The sequence below is a fragment of the Heterocephalus glaber genome, unplaced genomic scaffold (assembly GCF_053883595.1).
Source record: "Heterocephalus glaber isolate CG9 unplaced genomic scaffold, H.glaber_assembly_v1.0 deba00001600, whole genome shotgun sequence".
NCBI classification, from domain to species: domain Eukaryota; kingdom Metazoa; phylum Chordata; class Mammalia; order Rodentia; family Bathyergidae; genus Heterocephalus; species Heterocephalus glaber.
In genome coordinates this window covers 8943248-8958795 of record NW_028258372.1, presented here as the reverse complement: position 1 = coordinate 8958795, position 15548 = coordinate 8943248, and the positions used below count along the sequence as shown (strand labels likewise).

The window sequence follows — 15548 nt, the reverse complement described above, 5'->3', positions numbered from 1 at the left end:
CTTGTCTTGAAAAGACTGTTTATGAAGGATTACTGTGCTGGCTATCGTATTCCTTCTTGGCAGTTTTTCTTTCAAAAGTTTGACTATAACACCCCATTTTTCTCTTCGTTTGTAAGGTTTTTGCTGAGAAGTCAACTATTGGTCTAATGGAGATTCCCTTACACATGACTTGATGCCTTTACTATTATTAGAAGTCTGCCTTTGTATTGTATTTTTGATACTTTGCCTAGAACATCCTTCAAGGATATTTTTGGTTGAATTTTTTAGGGTTCTTCTGAGCTTTTTGGACCTGGATGCCCATATCTTTCCCAAGCTTTGAAACATTTTCAACAATTATTTCCTTGAGTAGGTTTTCTATGCTTTTCCCTTTCTCTTCTCCTCTGGAACACCCATAAGGAGGTAAAGCTTGCCTGCTTATAGATATTCAATGAATCTCAAAGGCTTTCTTCATTTTTTTTAAATTTTGCTTTGGTTCCAGGTGGGTCCTTTAGTGTGGTGTATATGTAGATTCTTCACAGATACTTAATTTTGGCAATGTCTGCAGGTGTCTCAATGGCTTAAGCTGCACGGCTTATGGGATTGCACTGCCACCTGGGATGCAGTTCTTTTAGGTGGACCAGTGCTATATCCTGGATCTTGAATGTCCCCTATGGCCCATGCATAAAAGGTTTAGTATCTAGCTTATGGCTGTGTTGGAAGTTTCCCAAGAAAAACATAGTATCAATCAGATTTTTGTTTTTTGTTTTGTAGCAACTTTTGGATTCTTGTTTTGTGAGCTCAGATTTCATACATTTCCATTTCCTTCTCACAGAAAACCAACGCTGAACACATTTTGACTTGTCTGCTTAAGAAATACTCCAGTATGAGTAGTATATTTCCTACCCCATATTGCTGATAGCATGATTCCACACCCTTCTGTGCATGGGGGATGATACTGGAAACTGTGGCCATTGGAAACAGATCTGTTCTCTACTGACTTGGGACAAGTGCAAGGCTGTCCAGTCTCTAGTTATAGCAGAGTACTGTGTTTTCCACCTCAGCTTCTGGAAGACAGTATCTCCATGTATCCTATATGTCTCATACAGTCTACAATGAAATAGATCTAAGTGATCCTGGTCACTGCTGCTTACTTTCTGCTTGGATCTATACTGATAAATTGAGTCTCTGCTGGCCTGTGTACAGATATTCTTACCTGTTTAGGGACTGTTCGGACATATGACTGAGGTGCACTGTTTGGACTTGCAACACGCTGCCTGGACTTACAGCCCACATTCAGACTTATGACACAGGAATGTGAGTAACCATGAGGCCTTATGGTGGCTTCTTCTACAGTACAGTGTAGTAATTTTTTGCTGATTGCACTGTACAGTACAGTATTATAGTTTCATGTTCTGTTACAGTACTGCATGTGAGAGTTATGCAAAAAAAGCAAAGTCATCAAGTTGGGGTTTCCTTTGACCTTTGTTCTGAATATTGTAATATATCTACTATATACAATTCCTTATTTAGTGGCCATTTCTTTAATGATCTAGCTGCAGGAATGGAATTTGGTTGTTAAATGAGGAATGTCTGTGCTGCAATGTGACCTGCTAACTGTCCTGCTTCCACTTGATTGGAACCATAACCCAGCCTGAATTTGAGATCTCAGGCAAATGTCATAGCCATTGTATCATGGATAGAATCAAAAGGTTACAGAATCTTTAAGACATCCCATGCCAAATCATTCAGTCTTCCTATGGGATCATGAACATCCTTAAGGCAGGAGACTAGGGCATAGCAGACTGGCTGGGGAAGTAGGCATGGTCTGCTAATTGCAAAGTCCCTGGACACATGCACAGAACAGTTCCCAAAGCCCTGCATGTGGGCTTCTCACAAGAACTTAAACAAGTTTTTGATAGGAGGGGCTAGACCTGACATCAGCCTGAGGAGTGAGATAAACAAAAAGTCAGTCTCTATTGAGTTTGGGGCTCCTAAGTTCTTTCACAGCTGTCCACTCTCATGTTGTATACTTCTTTTCCTACTGTTATTTGGTCCAGACTCACTCTGCAGAGCATGTTTCTTTTCCTACCTTTAATAAATGTAAAACCTTGCTACCTTTTGTGTTTGTCTTGACCAATTCTTTGCTCAGGACAGAAAAAAACTAGAAACCACCCCCAAACCCAGTAATACTCTCTCCTTATGTAGTCCAGGAAACCTCTGGAAACTTGTATGTTGGGGACGGAGAGTTCTTGTACTTTGGTTCTAGACAAAAAAACTTTTATGAAATAGAAGAGGTACCTTCATGGGAGAAGAGATGGGACTCTGATCCATGACCTGTTACCCACTGAAGGTTAAGATATGTCCTTTTCCTCTAGTCTCTTTGTTAACGTTGTATAGAATGCATCTCTCCTTATTCCCTCCTCTTTTTGTATCAAGGACCAAATGGGCCATGGCAAGAGGGGCCCATCATGTCTCCAAAGATGAAAATCACACTGATCTATATTTTACACTAAGAGGAGATCCCATAAAACACGAGAAAGAAGTCTCAAAAACAAAGTGCCATACTCAAGACCCAGTGGAAAATCACTGCCCCTTAGTCCATTCCAGAGGTACCATAAAAATTCATCCCATTCTTTTGATAATTGGCCAGCCTGATCTGCATCAATTCTGTGTCCCCTTCAGCTGTAGCTTTTCTGGAAGTGATTCAGCAAGAGACTAGTGAGCACTCTTCGGTATTTTCTCTTCTTTCTTACTGAAAGCTTTGGCCTATAAATTCTTATTGCTAGGTCAGTTTCAATGTCTGCTGTCACTGAAGTGAGTTCTTTTGTGTGTCCTATATAATCTGAATCCCACAAACTGGGAAAGATAGGTAGGGTGTGCTGTGGGTTGGATATCAGATGTTTCCCAAAGTCAATGTGATAAAGGCTTGGTGGTTAGCTTGTGGTGCAGCTGGGACATAGTGGATTCTCTAGGAAGTGTGGCCTAGTAGAAGGATGTTAGGTCATGGGGGAGGACCTGGAAAGGGATATTGGGATCCTGGCCCTTTCATCTCTCTTTACCTCTTGGCCACCATGAGATAAACAGGCCTCCTCTGCCATGAAGCACTGTGCCACCGCAAAGCAACAGAGCCAAGAGTTCATGGAATGAAACCTATGAAACTATGAATCAAAATAAGCCATTCCTTTTCATAAGTTGTTTACCACAAGTATTTTCTCTCAGTGATGGGAATTAGATTAACACAGCTGATTTTACCCCTGACATATTATTACTCACTACCATCTACTCTCATATTGGGGAGACACCCATAACATTTTCCATTCCACACACAAGTCAGGCTACAGATGCCTTTGGAAAAGTTCCTGCTATTTCAGGAGCTTCAGTATCTAGAATCCACTTCCTCAAGAACAGACTCCTGATTTGGCTCAGTATCACCCTTTGATCCAGATGCTTTATTGACATCAATGCTACTTGATTGATTCCCAGCCCTCCATCCCACCTGACATCACTCCTGGTATTTCCCAAGGTCTCTGATATCTTGATTCACTGCTCAGTTTTGGCCTCCTGAATTTCATCACTGTCTCCATGCCAGCTAAGACGTGGTTTTTGAATGAAACTTTTATCTTTTCACAATAATGACCTTTTAAAGAAAAAGAAAAGAGATGAAAGTAAGATAAACATTATTTCTTGGTACATCAGTTAAGTACCAAGCACCATATTTGCTGATTTATGTACATTATCCTAATCCTTTCAACCAATACTGGAGTTAGATATTATTAAATTTAAAAAGATATTACACATGCCCAATTTATTGAATTTCCAAATAAGTGTGAAATGAATAAGGTCCTATAACCTAATAAAGACATTCAGATTTATGAATCAATTTATTAATCAGGAAGTATTCCTGTCTACTCAGGCACTAATGACCTTTCTGAAAATGAAGTTATAAACACATTACATTCCAGCTCCAGGGAAATGTCCCTGAACATTCAAGAGTATATGCGAATTTTGTTTTAATCTGATTTTTGGACATTTTATGTTTGATACATTTTTTTAGGTGAGTTCTAGGATATAAAACTTTCAATAGAGATCCAAATGCTTGGTCATACAACAAAATGTATGTGACACTTGTGTGATACGTGAATTTATTTCCTTTCTATCCTTTACATTTCTTAAACTCTTCACTGTCACTCACTATTTCTTTCAGTGGCTTAGGGCATGGATTGATACCTTTGGCTCTCTCCCACTGATGTTGTACAGAGCTATTGGAATATGCAAACTAGTAGTCAAGCGGAACACTAAAACTACTCAAAATCCAATGTGTCCTTTCAAATGTGTACTTGTGTGTGGAAATAATCAATGCATGTACTAAAGTACATGGAATAAAATCATGTTGGTAGCCAAGATTTGTTTCTCTGAAATTATTTATTTATTGTTTCTCCAATAAATATATCAAAATTATTTATAAACCCTCATATAAAGAAAAGTGAGTATTCAACTAGGACAAAACTGAGTCTTGAGGGCGGGGATTTAGCTCAGTGGTACGGCTCCTGCCTCACAAGTGCAAGGTCCTGAGTTTGATCCCCGGTACCAAAAAACAAAACAAAACAAAAAAACTGAGTCTTGAGTAGCAAGATCAAGTTAGACCCTTGTCAAAACAATTAAGGAGGGTTTCTGCCTTCATTTCTTTTCCTGGTATCTGTTAGCAGACAGCTTAGGTAAGATTGCTGGCCACACTTTTATTATTCTGATCCAAGAAGAATATCTTTTGCAGACCCATAAAAATCATTACTGTAAATGGGATGACTGGGCCAGTGCAATTTAGAGGATTTACACTCACTTTTGCAATGTGAGTGTAGAAGCTCTGAGTTATTGGACAATAGTATTTAAGATGGTCTTAAGGAAGGGAAAGACTTCTTAAAAACTATTTTATTCAATGAAAATTTTAATTCTATGACTTACAGATGGAACAGTACTGGTGTGGGTGTGAAAGTGTTGATGAGAGCTTATTGGAGTTACCTGCAAGGAATTCAAAACTTTTCTTAGTGCTTCTCCTGAAATGCCATATTTTTGTATCTAAGTCTTGTCTAAATCATATTAAATGGAATCATGAGGCCACTTAAAGCATTTTTTTTTTTTGTACCAGGGATCAAACTTGGGACCTGGCACTTGTGAGGCAGGTGGCAGCACCACTGAGCTAAATCCTGGGCCCCCATTTAAAGGTTTTATGTACTTGAAACCAGAAACTTGAATGAACTTTTTTTGGGGTGCTGCTGGGGATCGAACTCAGGACCTTGCACTTGTGAGGCAGGCACGGTGCCACTGAGCTAAATCCCCGGCCCTTGAATGAACTTCTTAACTAGGAGTTCTTGATGTGGAGACACTTGGTGGAGGGTTCCCCTTTTCTGCTGTCTGTAGCCATTCTTTTGACCTTCATTTCTGCATGAATCCATTATTTGGAATTGCAAATTAGGTGGACAGCTAGGATTGACAACTTGGGAAAGATAGCCACTGATAACCAGCCATCTTTGTGCAAGGCTCATTGTTTACACACCATATTTTTTTTAATAGGTCTATTATTTTCCTTCAAATAATGTGTTTACTGAGTAGAGCTTAATGTAGCTTCAGTGCTGGCTGTGCAAGCCTGTCTTGAAGTCTATTAACTTACTTTGCATTTTATGTATTTTTTTAAAAAGCCATGTATGGATATAATTAAATTTTCTTCAACTATTTGCAGTATTTAGATTATAGCCTATATACAAATTTCTCCAATAAAGACTTCCATTTTGTGAGCTCTAGCTACCAGACTCCATTACTGATTGTTCACTATTGTTGGTAAAATTTTTCAGAATGTAAATTTACAGAAAATAATTAAAAAACATCAATAAGTTGATCACATTTTTTAAATACCCATGGTCTGCAATGTCTAGGTACGAACATAAGCAAGGAAGTCAGGCCTAGGTTCTGGCTGAGTGACTTTCAGTGTCGCTGATCCAGTCTTTTTGTGAGTCAACTTTCTTACCTGAGGTCCATGAAGGAGCTCCTGTTTAGTCTATGAATGTCCTGATATTCAGAACAAATGTTTCCTATGTGAGGGCATATGTGGATTTCACATAAGATTTTTACCAAAAGTTATGGATAGGGCCAGGGATTTAGCTCAGTGGTTCCACTGCCTGCCTTGAAAGTGCAAGGTCCCGAGTTTGATTCCTGATACCCCCCAAAAAAGTTATGGATAGGTGTAGTGTACCATGCCTTGTTGTCAGATTGCCTGGATTTGTATGCCAATAAAATTCAGAACATGCTACTCTAAAACATGAGTCTTAGAATGCTATTTTAAGCTGAAGGAATTTGAAAGATGGCAGGTATGAACGAGTCTGATTTTCTCTAGAATCAGATCTTAACAGCCTCCTATGAGAGGTGCCTCCACTAGACTTTCAGAAAAGGGGCTTCCTTACCTGTGAACATGAAGGGATACTAAGAGGAGTCTGGACACTCAGGCCTTACTGCATTTCCCTCAGTTTACCACCTGTTACGGTTTGTGTCTAGATGTCCCCCGAAAGCCTCATGTGGTCATAGGTGGGGCTTTTTCAGAGGTGGCTGAATCTAGAGTGTGTGACGCTGGGATGAAGGGTGGATGATTACTACATCAATCCACTGATTGGTTTGGCACTGCCGTAATCCTGGTAGCCTGAATATGATATAAGGGACAGAAAGAGGCTTGTCTTGTCCCTCGCTTGCTTTTGCTGTCTTCTGCCTGCAATGAACTGCTTCTCCTCTGTGATGCCTATCTGCCAAGCCAACCTGCCTTGGAGCTAGCTGATTATGGACTGATATTTCTACAAACTGTGAGCTAAATAAACCTTTCCTCTCTTAACTTTGGCCATTGGGTATTTTGTTTCAACAAGGAGAGAAAAGTAACCAAGACATCACCCATAACTCATATCCACTGGTCCTGTCATATTGTCCCATGACTCAGTACTCCATTTTGAAGCTAGTATAAAACAAGCAGGTTTAACCACTTTGCTTAAATCCTCCTTTCCTTATGAAGTTTCCCACCAAGGAAAACTTCTGTTAAGTAAATGATCATGCTTTTCTTTTGTACATCTATTTTTGTTGTTGTTTTTTGTTTTTAATGCAGTGCTGGGGGTCAAACTCAGGGCCTTACACATGCATGGCAAACACTCTGCTGAGGAGCCACATCGTAGTCCTGTTAATCTGTCTTTTGTCACAGAGTTCAAGTTGTGAAACTAGAATGGTAGAAGAAAAGATTTTTTTTCTTTCTTCTATAATCTTAACTCACCACTTGCCTGTGTGACTTCAAACAAGTTAATTAACCTCTCTTCTTCAATGTTCTTAAAATTGCAGAAATGATCTCAGAAGGCTGTGTGAGGATAAAAATGTGAGGATTTTCTGTGCATATAAAGTTCACAATACAGGGACAGGCCTTTAGTAAGTATTCACTGAATGTCAGTAAATAACATCTTATTCTTAAAGGAAACTATAACCACCAGAAAGTTAAGCAACACTGACCTCAGGTATTTTTAGAATTGTGCTTTAAAGAAAAAAATCAGTTACGGAGTTGCAAAGTCACACTCAAGCTTAATTTTAACAAAATATTCATTAGCAAAACATAGATACACATATTCATTACAAGGCAGAAAGACCTCCTTATATAGTGAAAAATATGGAGAGCCACATTTTTGTTGTTCTTCAATGGTAGGCAAAAGATCTACCTGGCCCCAGCTTGGCTCCCAAGTGAAATACTTCCAATGTGCTGCTCATAGCTGCCTCAGCATCCGAGCTCATCTTGCGACACTGACACCATTTCAGGGTGACAGTCTAATTTGCAACTCTATGGCTGTGACTGCTTTCTCATCATTCTCTTCTACATTTTATGCTGAAGACAAAAGCTACAAAAGCAAGGAGATTTTGCATCTTTTAATGAAAGATAAAACAACAATATAAACATACACAAATTTACAGAGAAGGGATCAACTTTAATACATTTGGAGTAAAAGGTGTTTCTTATTTAAATATGGTATAAAAATAAATGCAAGAAACATTAACCGAGAATGTACAGACAAGAGACAAAGACATGAGCTTGTTTCAGACTGTGAAAACACCGGTGAAGTGCAACTTTCTGTGCTAATTTATTGTTTAATAAATGTGAAGCCGTATGTATACATATTGATATATGCTTTTTTTCTTGTACAATTCTTCCAGTTTGTGACTGATTGAATTATCAGTGAACAGTGTGACTAGCAGAAGCTTTAAGAGAGAGGGAAAATAAAAAGGTTTTACTTCACTCAAACTTGTTAAAAAGGAAAAGACAACAGATCCAGCTTAGTAGAAGAAAGGAAGAGGAAGAAAGCAGACAACAGTTTGAAATGGAGGCATTGGGATGGCAAAGAGTCCCTTGGAGATGGCGATGCCTTAATGTACACACAAAAAAGAACAAGTCAGGTCCTCCGTTCATGCAACGTCTTGGTCTAATGTCCTCTGCTCCAGGTTACATCAGAATTACAGAGTATATGCCACGATGCCAGTCTTTCCATGCTACAAGGTGGTCCTTTTAGTAAGACTGAACAAGGCTTGTTAACCTCTTAGATGTGAGGGATTTCCCCTGGGAAAAAATATAAAACAAACAAACAAACAAAAAAGAAAGTATGATCACTGAAAACTTGCTTCCTAGCAGCACCTATTTATCACAGATGATTTTTGGCATAAAGATCCCACTGAATCACCCCTCCCCCTTTCTTGTAGGTTTGGAGATTGAACCCAAGGGGTCACACATGCGAAGCACATGCTCTACCACGGTGCTACATCCCCAGCTCCCGAAATTGAACCTTCAAGAACATCTTAGTCCAAACTTTATGACAAATCTTCCTCCCCCTCCCTTCTACCCCTGACACACCAAACAGAATGACCCTCCTTCCCTCTCCCTTCCCTCCCCTCCCAGTCATATCCTCCCCACTACAAACAGACTGATGGTTTCACAGCACAGATCAGCAAATCATAAAACATGTCCAAAAACGTTCCATCCAGGCTTAGCAATGAGGTAACACCTAGGTTCCAAATTTGTTCTACACACGTTACAGTAAGTCTTAGTAAGCTACTCTGAAAGATAACAATGTGAATGCATTCTGTGAAATAAGTGTTTCACTTACAAATATTGAGTAATTTAGAGGGTGTGATTTAATTAAATATGCATTTTTCAGGGTATAATTGGTGGAAACTTGATTCTATCCCCTATGCTCTGTTGTTAATAGAGAAAAGGATGCCAATTATACATTTAGAGACAAAAGTCTACTTACTCCCTATTTCAAACTGTTGGAATCTTTCTTTTCTTTCCCACCTCACTTCAAACTCAACTGCAGAAAAATTTGATATTATAATATTCCACAAATTATACTAATACAGAGTACATATTATTTTTTTAAAATCTTGAACACCAAGTTGTTCTTGTTAATTACAAGTACCCTAAGGAAGTAAGAAGTTTGACATTTTTTATCAGGATACAGATTATTGATTAGTGGTTTCTGTTTCACCTTTTATTTTATATGTTCTAGTATAGTATAGAATTAAACTTTTTTCTTTCCAGATGATAAAATAGTAAGGGAAAGTCAATAATTTCTGAGATATACAGTATTTTGGAAATAAATTATAGTCATGGCAACAGTCTTGATTTGCTAATTAATAATTAATGTGGCTCAGAGTTTGATAAAGAGGTCGGTGATGCTGGGAGAAAAATCATGACCCCTGGCCATTGTCTTACTCTACTTGAGGTGCTGTAACAAAAATCATAGACTGAGTGATTTGTAAACAATCGAACTTTATTTCTCACAGTTCTAGAGGCTGGAACTGCAAGATCCAGATGCTCATGCATCGGGGTTCAGTGAGGGGTCTCTTCCAGTACCTATGTAGTTCATTCTCATCATGCCTTCGTATGGTGGAAGGGGCAGAGAAGTTTCCTGGAGCCTCTGAAACAAGGACACTAATCTCATTCTGAGACTTCTGCCCTCATGACCTAATCACTTCCCCCTTCTACAACCATCACCCTGGAAAAGGAATTCAGCATATAAATCTGGGGGAGCACAAACATGAAGCCCATAGTAGCAAAGAAAAACATGCTTAAGAAATTATTAATATGCATAATTTATAATCAATACTTTTCTTTAAATACCACACAGTTACTCAGAAGGCTCTTTTGCGGCTGACATGAGACAGCAGTGAAAACCACGTACCATTTTCTCCTAATTGGCACAAAGGGTTCACAATAGCTTTCAGCAACTGACAGAAAGATGCTGAAATTTAACAAATGTATTTTCTGCTAGCCTATACTTTCGTCACTTATCAGAAGAAAAATAACAAAAGACAAGCAATGTACTATCAAAAGTCTCTACTTATAAACACTATATGCATTCCATGCCTGCTATCACCTTATCAAAGAGGCCCAAGTGAGCTTGCTCGACCCTTTCACCTGTAAGGACACAGGGAGAACTTGCCTATGAACTAGGAAGCAGGTCCTCACCAGATGCAGAGTCAGGTGGCACCATGATCCTGAACCTGCAGGTCCCAGAATTGTAAAAAATAAACTTTTGTTGTTTATAAGCTACTCAATCTATGGTGTTTTTGTTATAGCATCCTGAATGTGCTAAGATATAATTTCCACTTATGTGCCTGTTTCTTCATCCATAAAAGGAGGATAATAATATTTATTTTAAAATCTTGGTCTGAGGACTCATAAATCACTTAAAACTATTTTCAGAACATCCTATGTACTCAATTTATGTTAGCTACTATTTTATTACTGTTATTATTATCAACATTATTGTTTATATGACCTGTTAGGACACCCAGACCTAAGATCACTTTTCTCACTAAGAAAGGGAGAAAACTGCCAATGAATTGAAAGCTAAAATTATACTACTTTTTCACCCCCTAACCTGGGCAATATATTAATCAAATAATGTTGGGTTTATAAAGCACTTCTCCATACTTGAAGATTATGTTGTTTCTTATATTTACTACTATAGCTCCTGTGCTATTAATATAACTGCATAAGTGTGTGCATATGTTTATTCTGAGATTGAATAATTTATATTTAGAAAGGGTTTACTCTAATGCCATTTGTGAGATAAAGGAAAGTACATATTGGTTGAGGCAAGAGTGTCACAGAGTAGACACTAGAAGAAAAATACTAATATAAAAATCTTTTAAAAGTGCAAATCATTGTGATTTGTTTCAAAATTTTGCAAAGAAAAATGATTACAATGACATAGGAAGTCATTTGAAACTAAGTAATTTTTAAAAATTTGGATTATGGAAACTACTGTCATCTTTCTGAATTTGATAAAAAGAATCAGAGCTCTCATTCTACATTTCCTGATTGTTTGGTGTTTTTTTTTCAAATATCATAAGTCATGAAAACTACTAGTACTCGGCTTGGTATGCACTTCATTAAAAATGGGGTGGGGTACAAGTTTAGCTTGACCACCTCTTGTTCCAGGAAGTAATTTAAAAGCATTCTCTCATGGAAGTCCCTAGAGAATTGCAGGCCTGTAGTAAACCCAGGGTTTGTGATAATACAAGAATAATAAGCGGATGTTAGAAGAGCTAGATGATTGGCTGCAAACCACGTCTGGTTCACTTACAGGAAAGAAAAATACATAAGCCTTATTCTAGAATACGAATAAGCTATTGAGTCCACACTGCCAATTTTGAAAGTACTAAATCTAAAAGAACTGATCCTTTCTTCTAGGGAAGTCCATATTGGTCCCAATTTGCATGTCAGCCACTTTTAGGCACTTATTTGGAAGGAATAGCAAATCCATCCTGGCCAATCACCTCTTCATAATTTTTCCATGTTGAATAACCTGAGAAATGTTTATGGCTAAGTTCTAAAGTCACAATTCTAGCAACTAAAAGGACTAAAAATAACCTCATCCTCACCAATAGCAATTTTAAACCAAATTGGTCACGATGCCTCAATAATTCTGTGTGAATAATATCTATTTTTAGCACATGATATATATGGTTCGTGATTTTAACTATTACTTTCGCAGTCTACAGGAAATAGATTACATAGGAAATAGAGATCTTTAAGGAAAGACAAACACAGACTCTTAGGACAAACCAAAACTCAAGGTGCTGGGAGATTATGTGATATCTAATGGATAATATGCTAGAAAAAATAAGCATATAATCAGTTTCAAGACAAAATAAACCTGAAACTTCAACCAGCACCTAAGTAAATACAGAGCATTGTCATAATCTAAAAATACAATAATCCTATAAACAAAGAGAGTTTTCTAGTGTCACAATAAAATTTCAGCTTCACCACACCAATTTCTTTTTGTCTTACACACTTTGTAGAGATTTTGTTATAATTGGGGGGAAAACTCCCCAAATCAAAAATAAAATCCTATGTGTTTATTTTGAACTTTTCCAAGTAAAGAATAAATATTTAAGTCAGTTAGCTGACTTAACAAAATAAGTCTTGGTGTTGAGGTAGTAGCAGGAAGATGACTGGGAGCCCTGAGTCAGTAGAACTAAACAAGCAGGCCAGGCTCGGGTAGAGCGTGAGTGCTCGAAGCAGTGGGGACACTGAAGCGCTTTCCTCTTCCTCCTGTGGGCACCATAGCCACAAGGAAATAGAGAGAAGCCATGTTTGCTTCTGTGACTGAGCCCACATGTTTTATTACTGTCCTAAAAATACATAGCACTGAACAGACTGAGCAGAAATAAAGAGGTAGATTTTTAGAAGCTGTCCATGAAAGACTGACAGAAGAATAGAAGGTTGTCATGATCTTTTGGAGTTTTGTTTTAAAATCTAACCCCTGAACTCTTGGTATTCTCTTACAATTTCTATTTGTTTTTGTCCTGTCAGTGCCTTCATGTCTCTCCCACATGTTGCTGCTGACTCATACGCACATACTGGAAGGCCTCCTGGGCCTCAGAGGCCAGGGCGAATGGCTGGGAATCAGAAAGTGCACATCTTCTTATTGCCTTTCTCCCGGTTAAGGTGATCCGATTGTCTGACCAGAATGCCCAGCCCCACAGATATATAATTAAAAGAGCTGGCAGCATGCATGGTGGTAACGGTTTGCTGGCGGGCCAGAGACAGGAAATGCTCTTGTAAAAGGCTGAGAAAGGATGGACTCTGTTTTCTTACTCTCATGTTAAAGGTGCTTTGTTTCATTTATAAATGGCAATGTCTTTGCCTAGAATTCAAAATCATTCATTTCTGGCTTCTTTGGCTTTCTAAACTGCCTACTGTCCCTACTGTATACTTTGGCTGGCCTCCCGCTCTTTCAGCTGGGCCTCTTTCTGTGCACAATCCTACTCTCAAAGATGCACTTCTTATCCCTGTCCCTGCTGAAGCCTCTAATTCCCCTCTCCAATCTTCAGTTCTTTTCTCTGGATTCCTCTTGCCCACGAATCTGCACCACTGCGTCCACAAGCTACCTTGTATAACTTGTCAGTTGCCTCTCTTGGGGAAGCAATTGACAACTATTAAACAGCATTAATATTATAGATGTCACCAAATAACTGCTTAACTGTTTCCATGAGTTGAACTTCTTGGTTGGAAATTTTATTCCAATAATAAATTTCTAGAAAGCAGAGCAATAAGATTTGAATACTGCGGAATAAGCTACTCTGAACTTAGGGGAGAAGAGGCTTAGTAGAGTGAGGGACAGGAGTCCTTCATCCTAACCAACTAACAGAATCTAGGTATTTCGACTGGGAAGACAGTAAGAAGGAATTGAAGTGAGGCTAGGTGTTTGGAAAACTGCTCCCTCTTTTAAATGAAACCAGTGCTTCTAGATAAACTTACAGTGAGTGTATTGAAAAACAACCAAATTTAGAGAGTGTATATGTTCTTAGAACACTAAAGAGGAGCTCAAATTTTTGAGATTTAAGAAATAAAGAAAAAATAAGAACTCTATAAAACTGGCTCTATTTGTTTTTAACCTGTGTATTTAAATCTGATAATGAAAATCCCCTCCAGTGTTAAGTACTAAAATAGTTTATGAACACATATACATTTAAGTACTAATCACTAGCTTCTCTGTGTTTTGAAAAAAAAAAAGCAGAACAGCAAATACTTTCATTTCTTAGTTCAAAATATTTTCCCATATTAAAAGTAGTGGGTATCCTTTAAAGAAAATGTGAAAAACATAGTGATATATAAACAAAAAATAAATATTTCTTGAAATACAATTATTTACATAATAATATGCCATCTACTTTTAAATATGAAAATGCATGTTTAAGTTTTTGTTCTAATCAAACTGAGTTTATACTGTGAATATTATGGCTTATTATGAGTAACAGATTTAAATCATTATATTTTAATTAGTTACTCATATTACACTTTTTTTCTAAAATAATGTTGTCATTCAAACTCAAGGCATTTAGTAGGTGAGGGAATCTATGTAGAGAGATACAACCAACATTTAGAAAAAAATTATAAAATAGTTAAGAAAATATCAGAATATATTGCATCAAATGAGAAAATGTTTTACTTGTGAAATGTTTTTACTTCTATGCACATATAAACATACATACACACAATGTGTGTATGTATATCTATATTTATACACACAAACACATATGTAAAATGTATGGTCAAATGGATCAATGTGGGTGGCATCAAAAAAAAGATGAAAGCCACTGCTCTAAAATTCAATTTTTAGCATCTGCATAGGATTCTATCAGTAGTATGCCTTGAGATATTTAAGAATTCACAATTGTTGCACAAAGTGTGTTCCATATTTGCAATGAATATAGAATGAATGATGAGGTGAATATTCTTGTACTTGTGGGAACATCTGGGTTTTCTTCGGATTAATTTACTAGAAGTTGTATTATTTATTTAACGTGAGAGACTTTTTGAGGCTTTTGACATATGCTGTCAAATTAATTCTGTTCTGGAAAAGTGACAGTAATTCATGCTTCCAGGAACAGTGTATGAGATTACTTATTTTCTTACCGCTTTTGTAATGCTAGATATTGTTTTATAAGAAAATTAACCGGTTTGGAGGAACAAGTTATTGTATTGCTTTCTGAATCTTACTTGGCTATTAATAGCAATAGCTTTTTTGTTTCCTCATATATTAATAAGCTATTTGCATTTTTCTCTGTTAAAATTGCCTAAGTCTTTTGCTAAGTTTTCAATGGCACGTAGTTCTTCAGATTATTTGCAAAGTACTCCTTGTATAAACTATGTTAGATCTTTATCTGTTATGGACATGCGCATTTATATTTTTTAAAAAGGGTTTACCAGGTTTGAGGACAGGAGCTTGCTTTAAACAAAGGCTCTTGGGCTAAGTAAGGCATGCAGCAGTCTTTCATGGGATCTCTGTGGATGAGACAGAGAGAGATGCAGTTCATAACTAAGCAAGCAGCTATCTTCAAGGCACACTAATTATCAGAGCAGTGAAATTCTATCTTCCTCTCTGTTCTTATGGCATTTTAATCCGTAATGTGAATGATTAAACTAATGGAATTCTGATAAAATGCAGGCATGATGTGAATTTGATGATCTCTGCTAAAAGCTTGGGTAGCAA

General features: G+C 37.5%; 1 protein-coding gene across 16 annotated transcripts in view; it reads right to left on the bottom strand.

Annotated features, from left to right (window-relative positions):
- Window positions 1-7899: 7899 nt before the first annotated feature.
- Window positions 7900-15548, bottom strand: part of Rgs7 (regulator of G protein signaling 7) — a 520574-nt gene continuing 512925 nt past the window's right edge. For 14 of the 16 annotated variants that reach the window (XM_087194092.1, XM_021265470.2, XM_087194091.1 and 11 more), the window contains one exon: window positions 7900-8599. Coding sequence is in view for 5 of the 16 variants with exons in the window: in XM_087194093.1 (XP_087050219.1) it covers window positions 8549-8599 (51 nt within the window). In the remaining 11 variants the exon portion in view is untranslated. Of the gene's footprint in view, window positions 8600-15262; window positions 15341-15548 lie in introns of all 16 variants that reach the window. The other 2 variants (XM_087194086.1, XM_021265465.2) reach the window with 1 other exon arrangement.